The sequence below is a fragment of the Hemitrygon akajei genome, chromosome 11 (assembly GCF_048418815.1).
Source record: "Hemitrygon akajei chromosome 11, sHemAka1.3, whole genome shotgun sequence".
In the NCBI taxonomy this organism is placed as follows: domain Eukaryota; kingdom Metazoa; phylum Chordata; class Chondrichthyes; order Myliobatiformes; family Dasyatidae; genus Hemitrygon; species Hemitrygon akajei.
The window spans coordinates 102,675,628-102,691,592 of NC_133134.1; the positions used below are offsets into that span (position 1 = coordinate 102,675,628).

A 15,965-nucleotide genomic window follows, 5' to 3' on the forward strand; every position below is an offset into this window, starting at 1 on the left:
GCAGGCAGAACAAAGCAAAAGCAGCACTATAAACACTGAATTAAATGAACCATTTATGTATTTAAAAAGGTAAGTGGAATAAAACATGACCAGTAGTCTGTCAGTAAGACACTTAGGTCTGCATGGACAAGTTGGATTAAAGGGCCCACTTCTGAGCTGTATTTCATTATGTATAGTCCTATTACTGACCTCATCCTTTCATAGCCACGCCTTTGTTATTAGGAGATTAGACCAACAGTCTGAGCTGCAGACTGACTGCATTAAGGAACTGGTACTTGGCTCAGTGCATACCATAATCACCAGTCTTAGTGAGGTGGTCAGGTACATTAAGGAACTGGAGCTGGAGTTGGACATACTCAGGATCGTCCAGGATGCTGAGAACATCATAAAACATGAACCACTGTGCAGAAAGCAGATAGCTGGTGATCACCAGTACAGGTAGAGGGAGCAATCACTGCAAGATTGCCCTAAGGCCATTCCCCTCAGCAATAAACATTCCTCCTTGGTGAAAGTGGAGGTGGGGGGTGGGGGGTTTGACCTCATCCGGACACAGCAAAAATTGACACCAATTACATAGGTAGAAAGTGGGAAAAGATCTTGTGCAATGAACATAGGGAGTTAGGAAAGAGGCTGAAAAGAAGGACCTTGAAAGTAGGAATTTCAGAATTACCTCTGGTGCTTCATGATCCCAGAGGTTCCATGTTTTAGAAAAGACAGTGGGAGAGCTTGGGGTTGGGGTGGGGGGGCTGGTGGAGATATGTCTCTACCAAAGTCGATGTAAGGTGCTCCTTCCCTCTGCTAGCCTGCAGGGTCACCCTTGGGTAAGGCGTAGCACCTGCCCCCCACCCCCCACCCTCTGATCAGGGTCACATGAGCTGACGCATATCTTAAGCCCTGGTCATGTGACCACTGTCACCAGGCAGACAATTTCTGAAATATATTGATAAAGGCTGGGGTCACCCGTCTTGTAAAGGTAGCGGCAATGGCAAACCACTTCAGTAGAAAAATTGCCAACAATCATGGTCAAAAGACCATGATCATCCATGTCATACGACACAGCATGTGACGATGATGAATCATTCTGATGGGATTATATTACAGATAGCCACTGGGTCATTGAGGAACAGATACAGAAGCAGATGGGGGAAAAGTTGCAAAAGCAATTTCCCAAATTTAGACTGTGACCTTAGTGCAAGAGGTTTAGGCGGGGCAGAATTTAGGGTTAAGGTAGAACTATCCCGACGATTTAAATCAGGATGTTGATAGTTCAATTAGTAGAGCTGCTATTTGGAAATTGACCTGGCCAGATGGTCATCCTTTCAGTTGGAGAATACTTAGGAAAAAGTGATGGCAATTTCTTGTTATAAGATAGCTAAAAATAAGGATAAGTATGAATCCTGCAGGAAAATATGAAGTTGAATTAGGGTCGATTAAGCAATAACTGGGGAGAGTTCATTGGAAAAAGTTGCTTTTGGGCAAGTGCTTGCTTGTCTGACATTCGGATGGTATTTAAAGACCAAATGCACAGAGTATGGGGATGTTCCAGTAAGAAGGACTAGGACAGCAAGATGAGGCAGCTTTGCGTATCAAGAGAGATGGTGAATTTAGTTAAGAATGCAAAGGAAGCTAAAATCAAATAGAGGCTTTTATTATTATAAAGAAGCAAGAAAAGAATTCAAGAAGAGGGAACTTTAACTTGGAGGTGGAGAATATCCTAAATGAGAACTTTGCATTGGTACTTGCAAAGGAGAAGGACATGGAGGATAGTGAGACTTTGGGTCTCCAAAGTTTGATGGAACATACCCCAGGTTATTGAGACGGACAAGAGATGAAATTACTTGGAACTTAATCAAGATCTTCATCTCCTTTATAGGCCATAGCCAAGGTCCCAGAGGAATGCCAAGTAGCTAATATTATACACAAGATTCTGCAAATGCTGGAAATTCAGAGCAACATACATAACATGCTGGAAGAGCTCAGAAAGTCAGGCATCTATGGAGAGGAATAAACAGTCAGCTTTTTGGGCCAAGACCTTTCATCAGGACTTGATGATTTCTAGCTTAATTAGTGTGGCAACATACGGTGGGCCATACGGCCTGTTCCTATACTGTTTAGTTATTCCTACACACTTGCAGAGAGATACAAATACATTGAAATAAACCCTGCTGTTCAATGTCCTCCTCATCGATGGACCATTTTAGTTCCTAAACCACAATTCCACTCAGTAAACCTGAGGGAGTAAAAAGTAATTAAAAACAAAAATGACCAATGCCTGTTGACCTTTGACCCCATTAGTTTCCCAGAAATCTTTTAAGCAACTTCTGTTGTAGCACTAGTAAACCACTGTTTAGTACAAAAACTTGTTTGTTTTTGAAGTGGTGACAAATATAAACAAAACTGAAGGTACAGCAGTGGTTAAGTTGTATACGGATTTTAGAAAGACATTTAATAAGGTTCTTCTTGGTAGGCTCATCAAGAAAATGGTGAGGCATGGGATCTAGTAAAAGGTGGGAGTGTGGCTTCAGAACTGGCTTTCACACAGAAGGCACAGTGTGGCAGCAGATGCAAAGTGGAGGTTCTGGGACCCCTGCTATCTGTGATTTTTATAAATGACTTGGAGGGTGAAGGGTGGGTTAATAATTTTGACCCAAGGTTGGTGATGTTTTGGATAGTGTTGTCCTCAGTTGCCACTGGAACTAGATAGGATGCAAAGCTGGGCAGAGAAGTGGCAGACAGAGTTTAATCCAGAAAAGCATGAGCTAACTCACTATGGAACATCAAACTTTGAAGTGGAGTTCAGTGTTAATGGCAGGATTCTCAGCAGTGTGAAGGAAGAGGTATTTTGGAGTTCAAGTCCAAAGATCCCGCAAGGTTGCTGCACAAGTTATCAGGGTGGTTAAGAAGGTGTACAATGTGCTGGTCTTCATTAGCCAGGGAATTGAGTAATGTTGTAGCTCTAATACAGGCACATGAATGTAAGAAAAATGGAGGGTTATAGGCTATAAAGGAAGGAAGGACTAGATTCATCATGCAGGTTTATATAGGTCAACTAAACATTGTGGGACAAAGTTATTGTTCTAAGTTGTATACCACAAGGATTGGTGCTGGAACCTTTGTTTATAATAAACTACTTGGATAAGAATATATATGATCAACTTTGCTGACACCACCAGCATTAATGGATGGAGGGCAGAGAGGAATGTTCTCACAACCTATGGACTCACTTTCAAGGACTCTTCATCTTATGTTCTCAACATTTATTGCTTATGTATTTATTTATTATTATTTCTTGTATTTCCACAGCCTATCTTTTTGTGCATTGGTTGGTGTCTTGTCCTATTGTGTGGTCTTTCACAGATTCTATTGTTTCTTGTATTTACTGAAAATGCCCACAAGAAAACATATCTCCTGGGGCTGTCCTGAGACTACTATTACAGCATCCAGAAAAGTAAAGTACACTGGGCCTTCCTGCTTAAATCAATTAACAACAGGTTGCAATTTTACATCCCTGGTGGTGGTTTCCCCATTGAAATGCAATGCCACAATGCCCTATGTCTGTTATCAGCATAGGGATAAACTTCCACAATTTTCATACCATGCGAAGTCACGTGAACCATAAGTAATTTGTTGATGTGGTTAAAACAACACCAAAGACGTGCCTTATTCTGGGCTAAGCTTTGTGGTTCAGTCTAAACACTGCTATTCTAAAGATCAGCCCCACAATTCCCTTTCCATGTGTTATTTGAAATTATGAGGGGATTTTTGTCATACCACACAAACAAGCAGATGCACATTTCATGTAAAAACTGACAATGTAATAATTGCCCGAGCAATCCTGGACCAGCGGTAGAAACGGGGGTAACCAGGGGTCTCAACGGTGAGGTCTGAGGGGAAGAAAGAATCATTTCCCAGGGCCTGAAACTGAATCCAACAACACTGGTCCCCATGGAACTGAAGCTTTAACTAGTGAACAATACATTTCCCTCCTCGAGAGTGGGGGCTCTATTCCGACCCTGGGAAAGGAAGTCAGTCCCAGGTGGGGGAAAGAAAGATCAGCGTCTGGGTGGGTGAGAAATGTCCCTGTTTCTGAACACAGGGGCGGACAGGGGACACCGATAGGAGGGTGTGTGTCACCGCCACCCGATTCACGGGAGGTAGGGCTAGGGTTAACGTATCTGCCCGGGAGGCAGAGAGGAATCACTCCCCAGTCTTCAGCGGGGTGAGCCCAGTAAGTGAAGTGGGGGGGGGGGGGGCAGAAAGAAGGGTCACCGACACAGGGGTCCGAGGCGAGGGGAGTACATCGGGAGGCTCCCGGTAACTGCCCCAGCGAGAAATCGGGCGACGCGTTCCCGGTAAGGGGGGAGGGTGGGTCACGGACTGCCACCGACAAGGGGATGGAGCGGCGGCCCCGCGGACGATGGACACCCGGGACTGAGGGAGCGGCGGCGGCGGCAGCGGCCGGGCGGAGACAGGAAACGGGGCCTGGCGGCGGTTCCGGGGGAAGTCGCGGAATTTGCCGAGACTTCCACATCCGGTGGAGAAACCTGGAATTAAAACCCGCGCCGACATTTACCTCAGCGGCCACCGCCCGGCCTGGCTTCCGAGCCCGCGTTTTCTGCCGGCCCGCCCGATCGCCCAGCCGGCCGGTGCTCCGCCCCTCTCCCCACGCCCGCTCCGAGCCACCCGCTGCCGGCACCCGTTTTAAATTTTGTTTAAAAATAAAAGGCGCCCAAGATGGCGGCGACTGTTCGCCGGAAGTGGACGGCCCCGCGGAATGATACACGGGGAGGTGAGGCGGCTGACTGACGGTTAGCCGGCCCTCGCTCTCCCCGCCCGCTCGTCCAACCTTTCTCTAGGCTTTCCTTCCCCCCACCCCTCCTCCTCTTCCATTGAGTCTTTCGGTCTCCACGTTCAGGACCACGGCGTTTGGCCGCCCTCTCGGGATTCTATTTTTGCTCGGAGTTGTTGCCCGACCCGGGGGTGAAGCGGTCAAATGTAGATCCGGGCACCGATGTTTTGGCGCGCGGTTTGTGCCAAGTCCGGGGGGGGGGGGCGGGGTTAGCGGGGACTCCGGAGATAGAGTAGTACAGTGCGAGGACCGGGAGGTTCGGTGATGAAGGGACCCGCGGGTCGGAGAGTGCGGGAGGTTCGGGGATGAGGGACCCAAAGGTTGGGTGGACCAGGGTCTGGGGTCAGTTGGTCTAAGGGAGCTGGGAGTGGGAATTTAGGGACAAGGGACATTGTGGATCCATAGGATCTCAACCAAGGTGCAGGACTCAACATAGGATCTCAACCAAGGCATGGAGAGAGCTGGGGATGGATTGCACCTGGACAGGGAAAAGAGATATCAGTAGAATGAATGTTTAGCAATGCAGGATCTGAAGGTTAAAGAGAGCGGAGATTAGGCGCCCAGGTGTTGGAGAGTGGGGGTGGGGGCGATCTGAAGGACTAAGGGACCGGGATCATTAAGTGTTGGGGACCTGGGGGAGATTTCAGGGCCAGGGAGATGGGTCTGCAGGATCTCTACCAAGGTGATTTGTGTTTTGCTGTCAGATCCCTGAGGGTTGGAGAAGAGAGGGATGGCAGACAGGGCACAGTGGCAGGGCTCAATCCAGTACTGGGTACCACCTTCAGTCAATGATGGTGAAGCAATAGGCTGGGTTGCTGGTGATTGTAGTTGGAAGAATTTAGAGACAATAGTTATCAGCAGAAAGGTAGGATTAGGGAAGGAGTGTAGATCAATTGTTGGATGATGAAGGGCAGAGGTTGAGTGGGGAATGTGTGGGAATCAATGTACTGGAGTTCCAGGCTGTGCAATAGGAAATGAGGTTTTGTTGGGTCAGTGAAGGCATATGGGGAAAAAAGGCTGGTTTTTTAAAATTGATTTTTTAGATATGAATGTGATTGGGGTATGAACAATTTGTGGTGAATGTTTAACCCATAGAAACATCTGAGGAAACCCTTGGAAGCATTAATTTTATTCTGTGAGTGAAACACTATTTTAGACAAGACCAGAGTTTATTGCCCTTCCTTAAATGCCCTCAAGAAAGTGATGTGCTATCCACATCGCAGTGCTTGGGGTATATAAGTATCTTAAGGCACTGTCTCTGAAAGATCCCTCAAATTCCAGTAATCCAGTATCACTGCTCTCACACGTCAACATTCTCAGCCCTGAGATCCTATTTTTACTCTGCGTAGTGCTGAGCAGGTAGTGTTGGAATGTCTCAGAAAACAGGCCATTCTTAGCTGCTGTGGGAAGAATTTACCATTTAGAAAGCTGGCATAATCTGATAACTCAGAATGTAACTGATCCTTAACCATGAATGTGAAACCAGGGTGAGAGAGTCTGAATTAATGTTCCCCCTGCACTCAGTTAATATCTCCTGTGGTTATCGATCAATGACAGTTAACCAGTCTGCTTGCAACAAATAGGCAGGAAAAAGATGCAGTACACATTCTGCGCTGCTGTGATGAGAACAAATGTTAACTTCGTTGTCAGAAAATAACACCAAACTTGCACCATTTTTTTTTGTTTCCTAAATTCAATTTATTGTTCTGTGACATTTACAGGAAGCATCTACAGAGAGCAATAAGACATGACAATCTTTTAAATACTGCTTTCTTGGGATTGTTACAGTCAGAAATCAAATAAATTGAGTTGCACTTGATATGGGAGAAGAGAAGTGCTCCTCACACCCCAATGGGCTGAGGACATTTGGCTATGGGGAGAGGACTGCTGAGTGAGTCCGTTCAAGACCAATTTTGATAAAGTTATGAGGAGCAGGTAGGAAAGTACTGAAGGTAATTTCAATGTTGGAGCAGACCCAAAGTCTCAACAGTTTTTCCCTCCTGTTTGTATGCTTCTTACTGCTGGACTCGTGCCAAAATAGGTCCCATCTTGAATCCATTGCCAAGTCACAGCCCACCTTGCAATAAAATATCCATCTCTACCATTGGTTAATTTCAATAGTAGTGGGAGAGCTCATGTGGTTCTTTGTATGGCAAGATTTCCCCTTCAGTATTGGGCAGATGCCCATGGAAGTAGCTACACCCTTTATAAAAGTGTACTTGTAACTGGTAGTTAACTAGTGTTCTTTCCAGGAGAGAGGACACTACCTACCATGACCATCTGCCCTGATTTAAAAAGGGTAGGGTGTTGGAGCAACAGAACCCATATATAATGCAGTACCAGGGTTAGCTTCCTGATATCTATATTGATTGTACATGGGTTGGAGTTAATGAGGAAGCAGGAATCCAGAATATATCCTAACCTTATGTAACCAAAGGATGAGTCATTACAGAAAATCAGGGTTGGGTGAGAGAAGGAGGTGGACTAATCCACAAGTAGAAATGAATGGGTCACATGGCCTTGGCCCTCCTCCACCTTTCAATCTGACTGTCTCATTTTCCACATTTAAAATATATTGAATTGGTTTTGAGCTAATCAACAATTTACTAAAATTGAGGCTGAAAAAGTTTTCACCCCCTTTGTAATTAATACATTAACTTCCCTAAGTTGCAATACTGTATATTACCTTACCAACTCATCCCATTTGATGTAGAAAATTAAGAGATCACCTGAATAAATACCCTCTCTCTGAAAGGGCAAATGGTAGATTTTCAACAGCACAAACCAAAATGAAGACAAAAGTGCATTTAAGGCAAGTCATGGAAATGATAATAAGCACAAATCTGTGGAAGGGTACAAGGCCATCTCAAAGGTGCTGAACATTTGACGTAAAATCCATCGTGAAAAGTGAAAAAATATAAAACCACAGCCACACTGCCTAGGTCAGGCCACCTCTCTAAACTTAGTCATAAGAGTAGCACTTGTAAGAAAAGCTACTGTTACACCAACAGTCATAGAGTGAACTGCATAAGTCAATGGCTGCAACTGGAGATGAAGTTCATGGCTCCACAATCACTAAGGCCTTGCACAAAAAGTATTTATGGAAGAGTGGCAAATGGCCAGGGCCATTTTAGAAAACAGCATATCCTTGCCTGTAAAGATTTTGCAAAGCATCATTTTAGAGGATGCTATAAAGATGTGGAAGAAAATCTTGTGGTCGGTCGAGCCTAAAGTGGAACATTTTGGCCTCAACACTAAGCTGAATGTGTGTTGTAAATTAATACTGTGCATCAGCCAGATATCACCATCCCTACTGCAAAGTATGGTGTATGTAGCATTATGCTACGGGATGCTTTTCAGCAGCAGGGACTGGACATCTGGTCAGGATTGATGGGAGGATGAATGCTGCTAAATGTAGAGATCCTAGTCTCTGCCAGAAAGCTTAAACAGGTGACAAAGCTGTCTTAGCAGGACAGCAGCCCAAAGCACACTGCTAGAGCAACCATGGAACAACTTTGAATGAAGAAAATTAACATCCTTGAGTGGCTCAGGCAGAGTCCTGACCTTAACCCAATTAGACATCTAAGGCAAGACCTCAAGATTGCTTTCCAACTAATGTAGCAGTGAGCAATTTTGCAAGGAGGAATGGGCAAATCTTCTTCCATCATGTGTAAAGCCAACAGACATGCAAAGAGGACTACAGGTTGTAACAGCTGTGAGAGTGGTTCAAGTAAATATGAGCAAAGGGGGGGGGGGTCTGCTGAGATTTCAGTTTTTGAGTTTCTCATACTTTAATGATTTTCCCTGTTTTTTGGGGTCTACTGCAAGGGGGGAAAGCACGTGATTAATAAGTAAAAGAAAAATCACTGGTTGTAATACTTATTTATATGAACCAAGGGTTGGGGGCTGAATATTTTTATATGGTGCTGTATCCATTGGTTCCTTTGATCAAATATATATCAATCTGTCTTGAATCTAAAACCCAGGAAGTACTGAAAACACTCAACTGGTCAGATTGCATCTGTGAGAGAGAAACAGTTAATGCTCCACAGCTGTGACCTGACCCACTGAGAATTTGCATAATTAAATTTGTTAAATTTTCAGCATCTGTACTGTATTTTTCAATTTTTACTTTCTTAAATAAACAGGGTAATGAGCTTCCAAAATTATGTGGTAGAAAGTTCCAACCTCCGACCAACCATAAGCCTTTATTGCTTATTCTCCCCAAACCCAAAAGGATAGATCAATCTTCACCCATCCACTTCTCCACCTCACTGACCCAGATTACACGCCCAGCTGAAAGGAGACCTGGTGGGGCAACACACAATCTACTGGAAGTTTGGGAGCAAACAAATAATCCTGATCCAAAATATCGACTGGAAATCTTGACAGATCTGTTCCTCTCACAGATGTCCAACCCGCTGAGAGTTTGTTGCTTGTTGAAGTCAGTATCGGCTTGGGTTCTCACCCTCAGGGCTCGGACACTACAGGGACAAGAAGCGGGGTGTAGCCATTTGCTACACTAAGTTTCATTGGCACAATGCGGCGGCTGATATCTTAGTCTCACCCTAACACTGGGGGAATCCTTGCTTTACAAAGAACCAGGAAAGCTCTCTCACCTTCAATGAAATTAATTGATGCTACAGAAACTCTGGGGTTCCTGCCTCTCTGGCTCTTCATCCACTCGAGACCCACGAAAGACAAGGAAGGGGTGCCTGTCACCGAGGTTACCCCCTCTGCTCATCTCACCCCCGGACTTACCAGCGGGGCCTTGCGGGTAAGTAAATCGTTCACATACGCTTTAAATATTTACAAATAAATATAAATAAGTTAAATAAATAATTCATTTGAACTACACACATTTTAAAAAACGCACCGACCTCAACTCGCATTTGCTATTCGATACATTGGTAAGAGGCACGGCACCTTGTTTAACGGTTTTCAAATTCACATTTCATCTTTGGTTCTGGGTGGATCAGTGGATAAAGCTGAGCGAGGTAGGCCACGGGCGACAACTGCGGCGGCTTATTTCGAGCAGGGAGAATCCTCCAGAACACCGATGATGCAAACTTTAACATTTCAGAATTCAGCCCCCCTCCCACGTTTCTGCATGTGGCAGGTCCCCAGATCTGCAAACCAGACTACAGAATAGCCCCCAGCCTCAGCAGCGATGGCCCCGACAGCAGATGCCTGTCAAAAATTAACAGCAGACAAAGATAATGCAAATAATTAAGCCACACCAGGAGAGAATGTCAATCAGGCTGGTTGGCAAGACAACGGGGTCTGCATCGCGGGAACCTCCTTTGTTTTAGACATCCCAGATCTCTGTAGTCAGGTCCCCCATGGCCACTGCGACAGGGCGGGGCCGGTGGTTGCTCGGGGCTACCGTCAGTCAGTCCACAAACGGCCTCGGGGAGGCTTTCTAGCGGTTCTCGTGGGCAATCATGGCCACCCAACACCTTCTCTACTCCCGCGCACCTGTCCGCCCCATCTCAATTAAAATAGTTTGCACTGCGTGAATAAAGAACAGAGAGAGAAAAAAAAAAACCAAAACGCTGGTGGAACTCAGCGGGTCGGTTAGCAACTGTGAAGGCAAGTGGATGAAGGATGTCGAGCTGAAATGTCCACTCTTCATTTTCCTCCACTGAAGCTGCCTGACCCGCTGATTTTCTCCAGCAGTTTGCTGTCAGATTTCAGCATCTGCATTCTCTCGTCTCACATTCAGTCGGACAACGAGCAGACGAGAGACAAAATATAAAACGAAATTACAACATTAAAAGGAAATCCTTAAAATCGTAGCCAAGTGGTGCAATAAAGCACCTACACAGCTGTCGTTGGGGGACGGGAGAATAGAGACATGGATCTCGGTTCAGTAAACTGGGATCCAAAGGTAACGTGAACCACTGAGAAACTGAGTTCAGCTGCCAGTCATCCGAGGGATGCGGCTATCCACTCTCTACGATCGTTAATAGCAGAGGCAAGGCTAGGCAAGTATTCAAGCGAAAAATTGGGCACTGGGAGCAGTTTCAGTACTGACTTTCAAAAACAAAATGGTTAAACATTCGAAGGGGATTTGGTAATTGCGGAAAACGGGATAATTTGGGCGGCTGCTGAACCTGTTACTGCGTAGCATCCTCTGATTAGGAACCTCAAAGTAACTGCTAATCTGCAATGCAATGTGGAGAAGGGGATGTTACATTTAACAATTTACCTTGGTTTTGATCCGAAACGGTGTTGACCAACGAATCAGTATAACATAAGATGGAGCAGCTGAAGTAATTGGCTGTATTAGTACAAGAACATTTATAAAGCACTAACAGGTAAGCAACCCATTGGCGGAGACCTTAAAGCAGTTCCAGGTCTATTCCACTGAAGCTGGCGATGGGGGCTCTCCAGAAGTTGAAGGAGTTGTACTCAGCCAAAGTATCTTCCTCGTCTTCCGACACGTCCCGAGGCGTGAGGGATCTGGACTCTGCATTCTGACCTCCGGAGTTGGATTTCGTAATGTTCGGCACCAGAATCTCGATCTCGGCCAGGTCGACCACGGGGATTGGGGTCCTCCAGAACAGGAAGGAATCGTACTGGGTGCTGAGCAGGTCGAACATGTTAGCTGCAGAAGAGAATGCACAGACTGTTGCAAGTAACACCAGCCCGTTCGCCCCTACACGTCTCATCCAATGGCCCATGCACTCCTTCCTGGTAAAGCAGAGATTCACCTGAACTTCTAGTCTAGTACCCTCCAGAAAACTTAGACTGGGTCCCTGCTCTATGGAACAGCCCCACTTGGTCGCAAACGGCGACTCTGAGCTTGCTTTCACCTGGTCTTCACTCAGTTCTATCAGAGAGCACATGTTGCCATAGTAACAGTTTCTGTGATAGATCCCTTAGTTAGGTTTTCTTATCTGTGGAGCAGTGGAAATTTCTGCATGACTGAACTTGTCTTGGTGTGTTAAAATAGCTCAAACATCTGGTACTGTATATGTGGAGTTTGCAACCACCATTTTCACAGAGGGTGATGACATGGGTGGAAGAAGTGGTTGAGGCAGGTATAATTTAAGAAGCATTTGGATAGGTCCATAAAGGGGGCGTGGTGGGGTTCAGAGGGATATGGGCTGAATGCAGGGATTGTTGTTCTCAGCCAGAATTGATGATCGCAAATACTGTACAATAAGAATTGCCCAAATAAAAACACTGCTAATGAACCTGGGCAGTTCGTGTAACAGCGTACTTGTGGGAAGACACTATTCCCAGAACAAGCCCAGCATTGTTTTGAAAAGGTAAATAAAAGCTGTTACATATGTGCAAGGAAACACGCTGTCCAGTGCTGGCTCGCAAGAAAAGTGACGTGTGGTTTAAAAAAGATGTATCACCAGAGCTTGTTGAAATAAACAGAACATTGTAAAAATGAAATGAAATTAAGAGACATGCTGAAATGCTCACGTTTCCATCATTCTCATCACAGAAAAGGAGCAGCTGAAAACTCTAATAGAAGCATTCACATTGTTGCATGAGAAAGGGGCTAAGTTAACCAGACTGACACTGGGTGCACTATTGAACCAGGATGGATATGCAGCAGGGAGCAGAAAACTTTAAAAAAGCCACAGTCACTTCTGATAGCAGGTGAAAGGACTGAAGTACTTTGGAGTTGGTGATGTGATAGTGTAATATCAAAGACAAGTTAAAACATTATCACTAGAAGTTGCTCCAGTCTCCTGCCCAAACTGACTGAAAGAAATACTTGTATGTAGACTGGAGGAAAATCTGTCTTGCTGAAGGTGTGGGAAAATGTGGAGAGAATATCAATGATGAGTTGGGTCATCCAAGCCAAAATTCAAGTTCAATGTGAATTAAACCAAATTTGGAGATAGAAAATGACAGACCTCTCCATGAAACAACATTGGTCTGTTAAGTTTTCCAAAATACCATGTTAAGTGAGAATCCATAAGGAATTAACCATGTGGGATTTCTGTATTCCTTGGAGAGGATTTAATTCCTCTGGAGGGCAGTATCATCAATTCATTCCAAGGGATTAACTGAAAAGGTATTCAGATACATATAACCAATTACCCTACAGACTTTCAGCATTATCTGTTCAGAGGACAGTGGAGGGCTTGCTGTAGCACACTTCCTACTCTCACTGTCCTTACATTGATATCCTGGTTACCTGAGCCTTACGCAAAGAATTCTGCAGAATCAAGATGGCTGGAAAGGGCAAACTCACAGAGAGAAGGACTTTCTTGGCAAATGAAAATCCACACTGGGCATCCTCAGGACACTGAACTCTGCACCAAGTTGAAGGGACAATCAATGTTCCTGCTCTGGCTGATCTAACCCAATTTGGATTTGCTGAAATCTTCAAGTAGAGATGGGTTAAAGCTCAGGAAAAGGCAGCCGTTCACTGCCAAGAATTGTCACTGATGAATCAGACCACCATTCAACAGTAGAGAGACATCTATCACAACTGTGTCATCTCATCAGATGGAAGAATCCAAAAGACTGATGTATTTCTGTCCAGAACACTTAACAGTGATGAAAAGCTCCTCAGTGAACAAAGGAGGCTCAGTATTGGGATTTCTCCAAGAGAACCACAACCTTGTCATGGTTTGGAGGCTTGTGTGCCTTAATGTCCCGGAGATCTATGTCAGGGCTTTATGACTTGGCAGGTTCACCCATGTCAAACAGGTCAAAGTGTAGAGGCCAGGTTAGAGGCCTCAGCTCAGTATTATCAACCCTAACTAGACAAAAAACTGTTACAGAACAGCAATGAAGAATCCTTCTACATCTGTGTGCAACAGTATTCCTGAACCTCTTTCAGGACTTGCATGACGGACAGTAGTGAAAACTGAGCAACTGATACAACGCAGGAAGCCCTGAACACCATCAGAGATGGAGGACCTTCACTGTTGCTCTAAATGCCAGCGGTGGCAGGTAGCAAGTAAAATAAGCAAGCATTGTAATTGGTGTGTATCTGTCCTTAGATACAGGGACAACATGGCCATGGGAGAGGTGTAGAAGGTCCTGTTTCTGTACTGCACAGCTGGCACATTGGACATCACTTTACCATGAACTCCTGATTACCTTGTTCCAAGAATGGAAGGCTGAATCTCATGGTTCCCAATAACTTCAAAGATGGGATTTCATCTTGAAAACATATGAATATTGTTTCTAAGGCAGGGAAATTCCATGGAAATTGAAAATCATTTTCCAGTGTCAGAGACTAGTCAGGAAAGAATACTTGGCCATGTGCTGCTATCTGACGGGCTGAACAACACCTGTACATATGGTATAGTTCAGGGAACAGAAAAGCTCCTGTACTGCCTCCTGTGGGGGCAGGCAGCTCCACCTGAGATTTCCAGTGTGTTCAAACCTCAACCAGCTAAAGTGGTGTGGAAGTGGTGGTTTACTGTAGAGTGTATAACTCGTGTAGAGTTGATAGGAATTGTCTCAAAGCCTGTAAGGGGGGGGGGGGGGGGGGTCCTGGTGTGCTTAAGAGCTGAGATATAGTGGTTGTGAATCTGGCTGCTCTCTGCAATGACCATTTGAAGGTATGCATCCCGCATACTGGCTATAAACCTCACATCCCTCCCTCCTCCCAATCACTCAACTATCTTGCAAATAATCAATAAACAGTTCCTTAAGTCAGCTTTCCCCCAGTTCTCTACAGCATTTTTATGTTATTCAACCTCACTGCAGCACAAACCTCACCCAACCCAATCTCATTTCCCTCACCATGCCCACTTACCCCATTCCAACCCCTTCTCCAAATCCAGCCTAGCACAAAGCCTCATCAGAAACTCTCCCCATTCCAACCCCTTCTACAAATCAACCTAACACAGTTCCATCAGAAACCCCTTCTACAAATCAGCCTAGCACACAGCCCCATCAAAAACTCACCCCATTCCAACCGTTTCTCCAAATCCAGCATAGCACACAGCCTCATTGGAAACTCACCCTACTATTTACCCTCTACCCATGCCTCCCTCCAACATTCTGTGCCCTTATCTTCTCACACCCTACTCCCCTCTCTAACCCTTCCCACCTTCCCAAATCCTTTCTCTTCCAATCATCATCACCTATCCTGCCGATTCCCGCTCTCCTCCCTCAAATACTTTCCCGTCTCTGTTCACTACACTCAACCTCGTGCCCAGCTCTCCAGCCACCTCTGGGGCCCTATTGACACCACTCCCATTTTCCCCTTCCACCCTAATCATCCTTCTCTCTCTACACCACACCCAGCACCCCATCCCCAGACCCTTTTCACTCACCCTCTCTCCAGGTCTCCCCACCACACCCACGCCTCGGCACCCCTTATTCCATCTCCAACACCTTCGAGTCCCGGAATCCACACCTCACCCTTCCCCATCACCCTCCATCTTTATTTCCCCTGCATTCCACATTCTCACCATCATCCTCCCTCCTTTCTGTACAAATGCATTCACTCTCTTCCCAAACCCCCTTCACCTTTCCTAACCCCTCAGATCCCGGCTGCCTGATCTCTATCACCGCCCGCCTCATCCGACCGTTTGGGACGGGAAGCCACCGAAGGTTTGGGCGTGGGATCCCGGGCGTGTTGGGGCAGCTAACATCGAGAGCTGTGTCCCATCTCTTGCTCCCCGCCAGATGCTCCATTTAGACTGATACGCAATTCCCAAAATTAGCCACAGAGAAAATTCGAGACTCGACATCTAAAATAAACTGTGAAGAGACTGAGGTCCTCAAATCCCTAGCCCAAACCCCAGGTTATTTAAATCACAGGAACAGAGATCCCCGTGTTAACTGCGGGTTAGACCGGTTCTACCCGCAATGAACCATGTACAGTGTGCAGGACATTGACACTAGACAAGTCTGCAGTCAGTACCGGGGGGAAGACACGAGGAGACTGACCTGTGAGTGTGGAAAGCCGCTGCCGACCTGTGGAGTCCGGGTGGAGAGCCGCTGCAGACCTGCGGGGAGTCCTGGTCCGTTGAGCCGCTGTCGACCTGCGGTGAATCCTGGTCCGAAGAACCGCTGCTGTAGGTACCAGCTGATCTGCCGCAATGCAGCCGCCAGCTCTGGGTGTCACTCCTGAACTACTTGATAACCGTCGCGCAGCAACGTGTGTTCCTCCGCCTTTGTC

General features: G+C 45.9%; 2 protein-coding genes across 2 annotated transcripts in view; both read right to left on the minus strand.

The window, feature by feature from the left end:
- gabpb2b (GA binding protein transcription factor subunit beta 2b) overlaps positions 1 to 4,761 on the minus strand; it is a 36,804-nt gene extending 32,043 nt beyond the window's left edge. The window contains exon 1 of the mRNA XM_073061442.1: positions 4,574 to 4,761. The gene's annotated coding sequence lies outside the window, so the exon portion shown is untranslated. The remainder of the gene's footprint in view (positions 1 to 4,573) is intronic.
- A 1,761-nt stretch (positions 4,762 to 6,522) lies between these two features.
- On the minus strand, positions 6,523 to 15,965 carry mllt11 (MLLT11 transcription factor 7 cofactor). The gene is made up of 2 exons (XM_073061443.1): positions 15,734 to 15,965; positions 6,523 to 11,459 (listed from the first exon to the last, which is right to left on the minus strand). The coding sequence occupies exon 2, from the start codon at positions 11,452 to 11,454 to the stop codon at positions 11,194 to 11,196; it is 261 nt and encodes an 86-aa protein (XP_072917544.1). The 5' UTR covers positions 11,455 to 11,459; positions 15,734 to 15,965; the 3' UTR covers positions 6,523 to 11,193.

Coding starts and splice junctions, on each gene's coding strand:
- mllt11 (XM_073061443.1), bottom strand. CDS start 11,454: ATGTTCGACCTGCTCAGCACCCAGTACGATTCCTTCCTGTTCTGGAGG.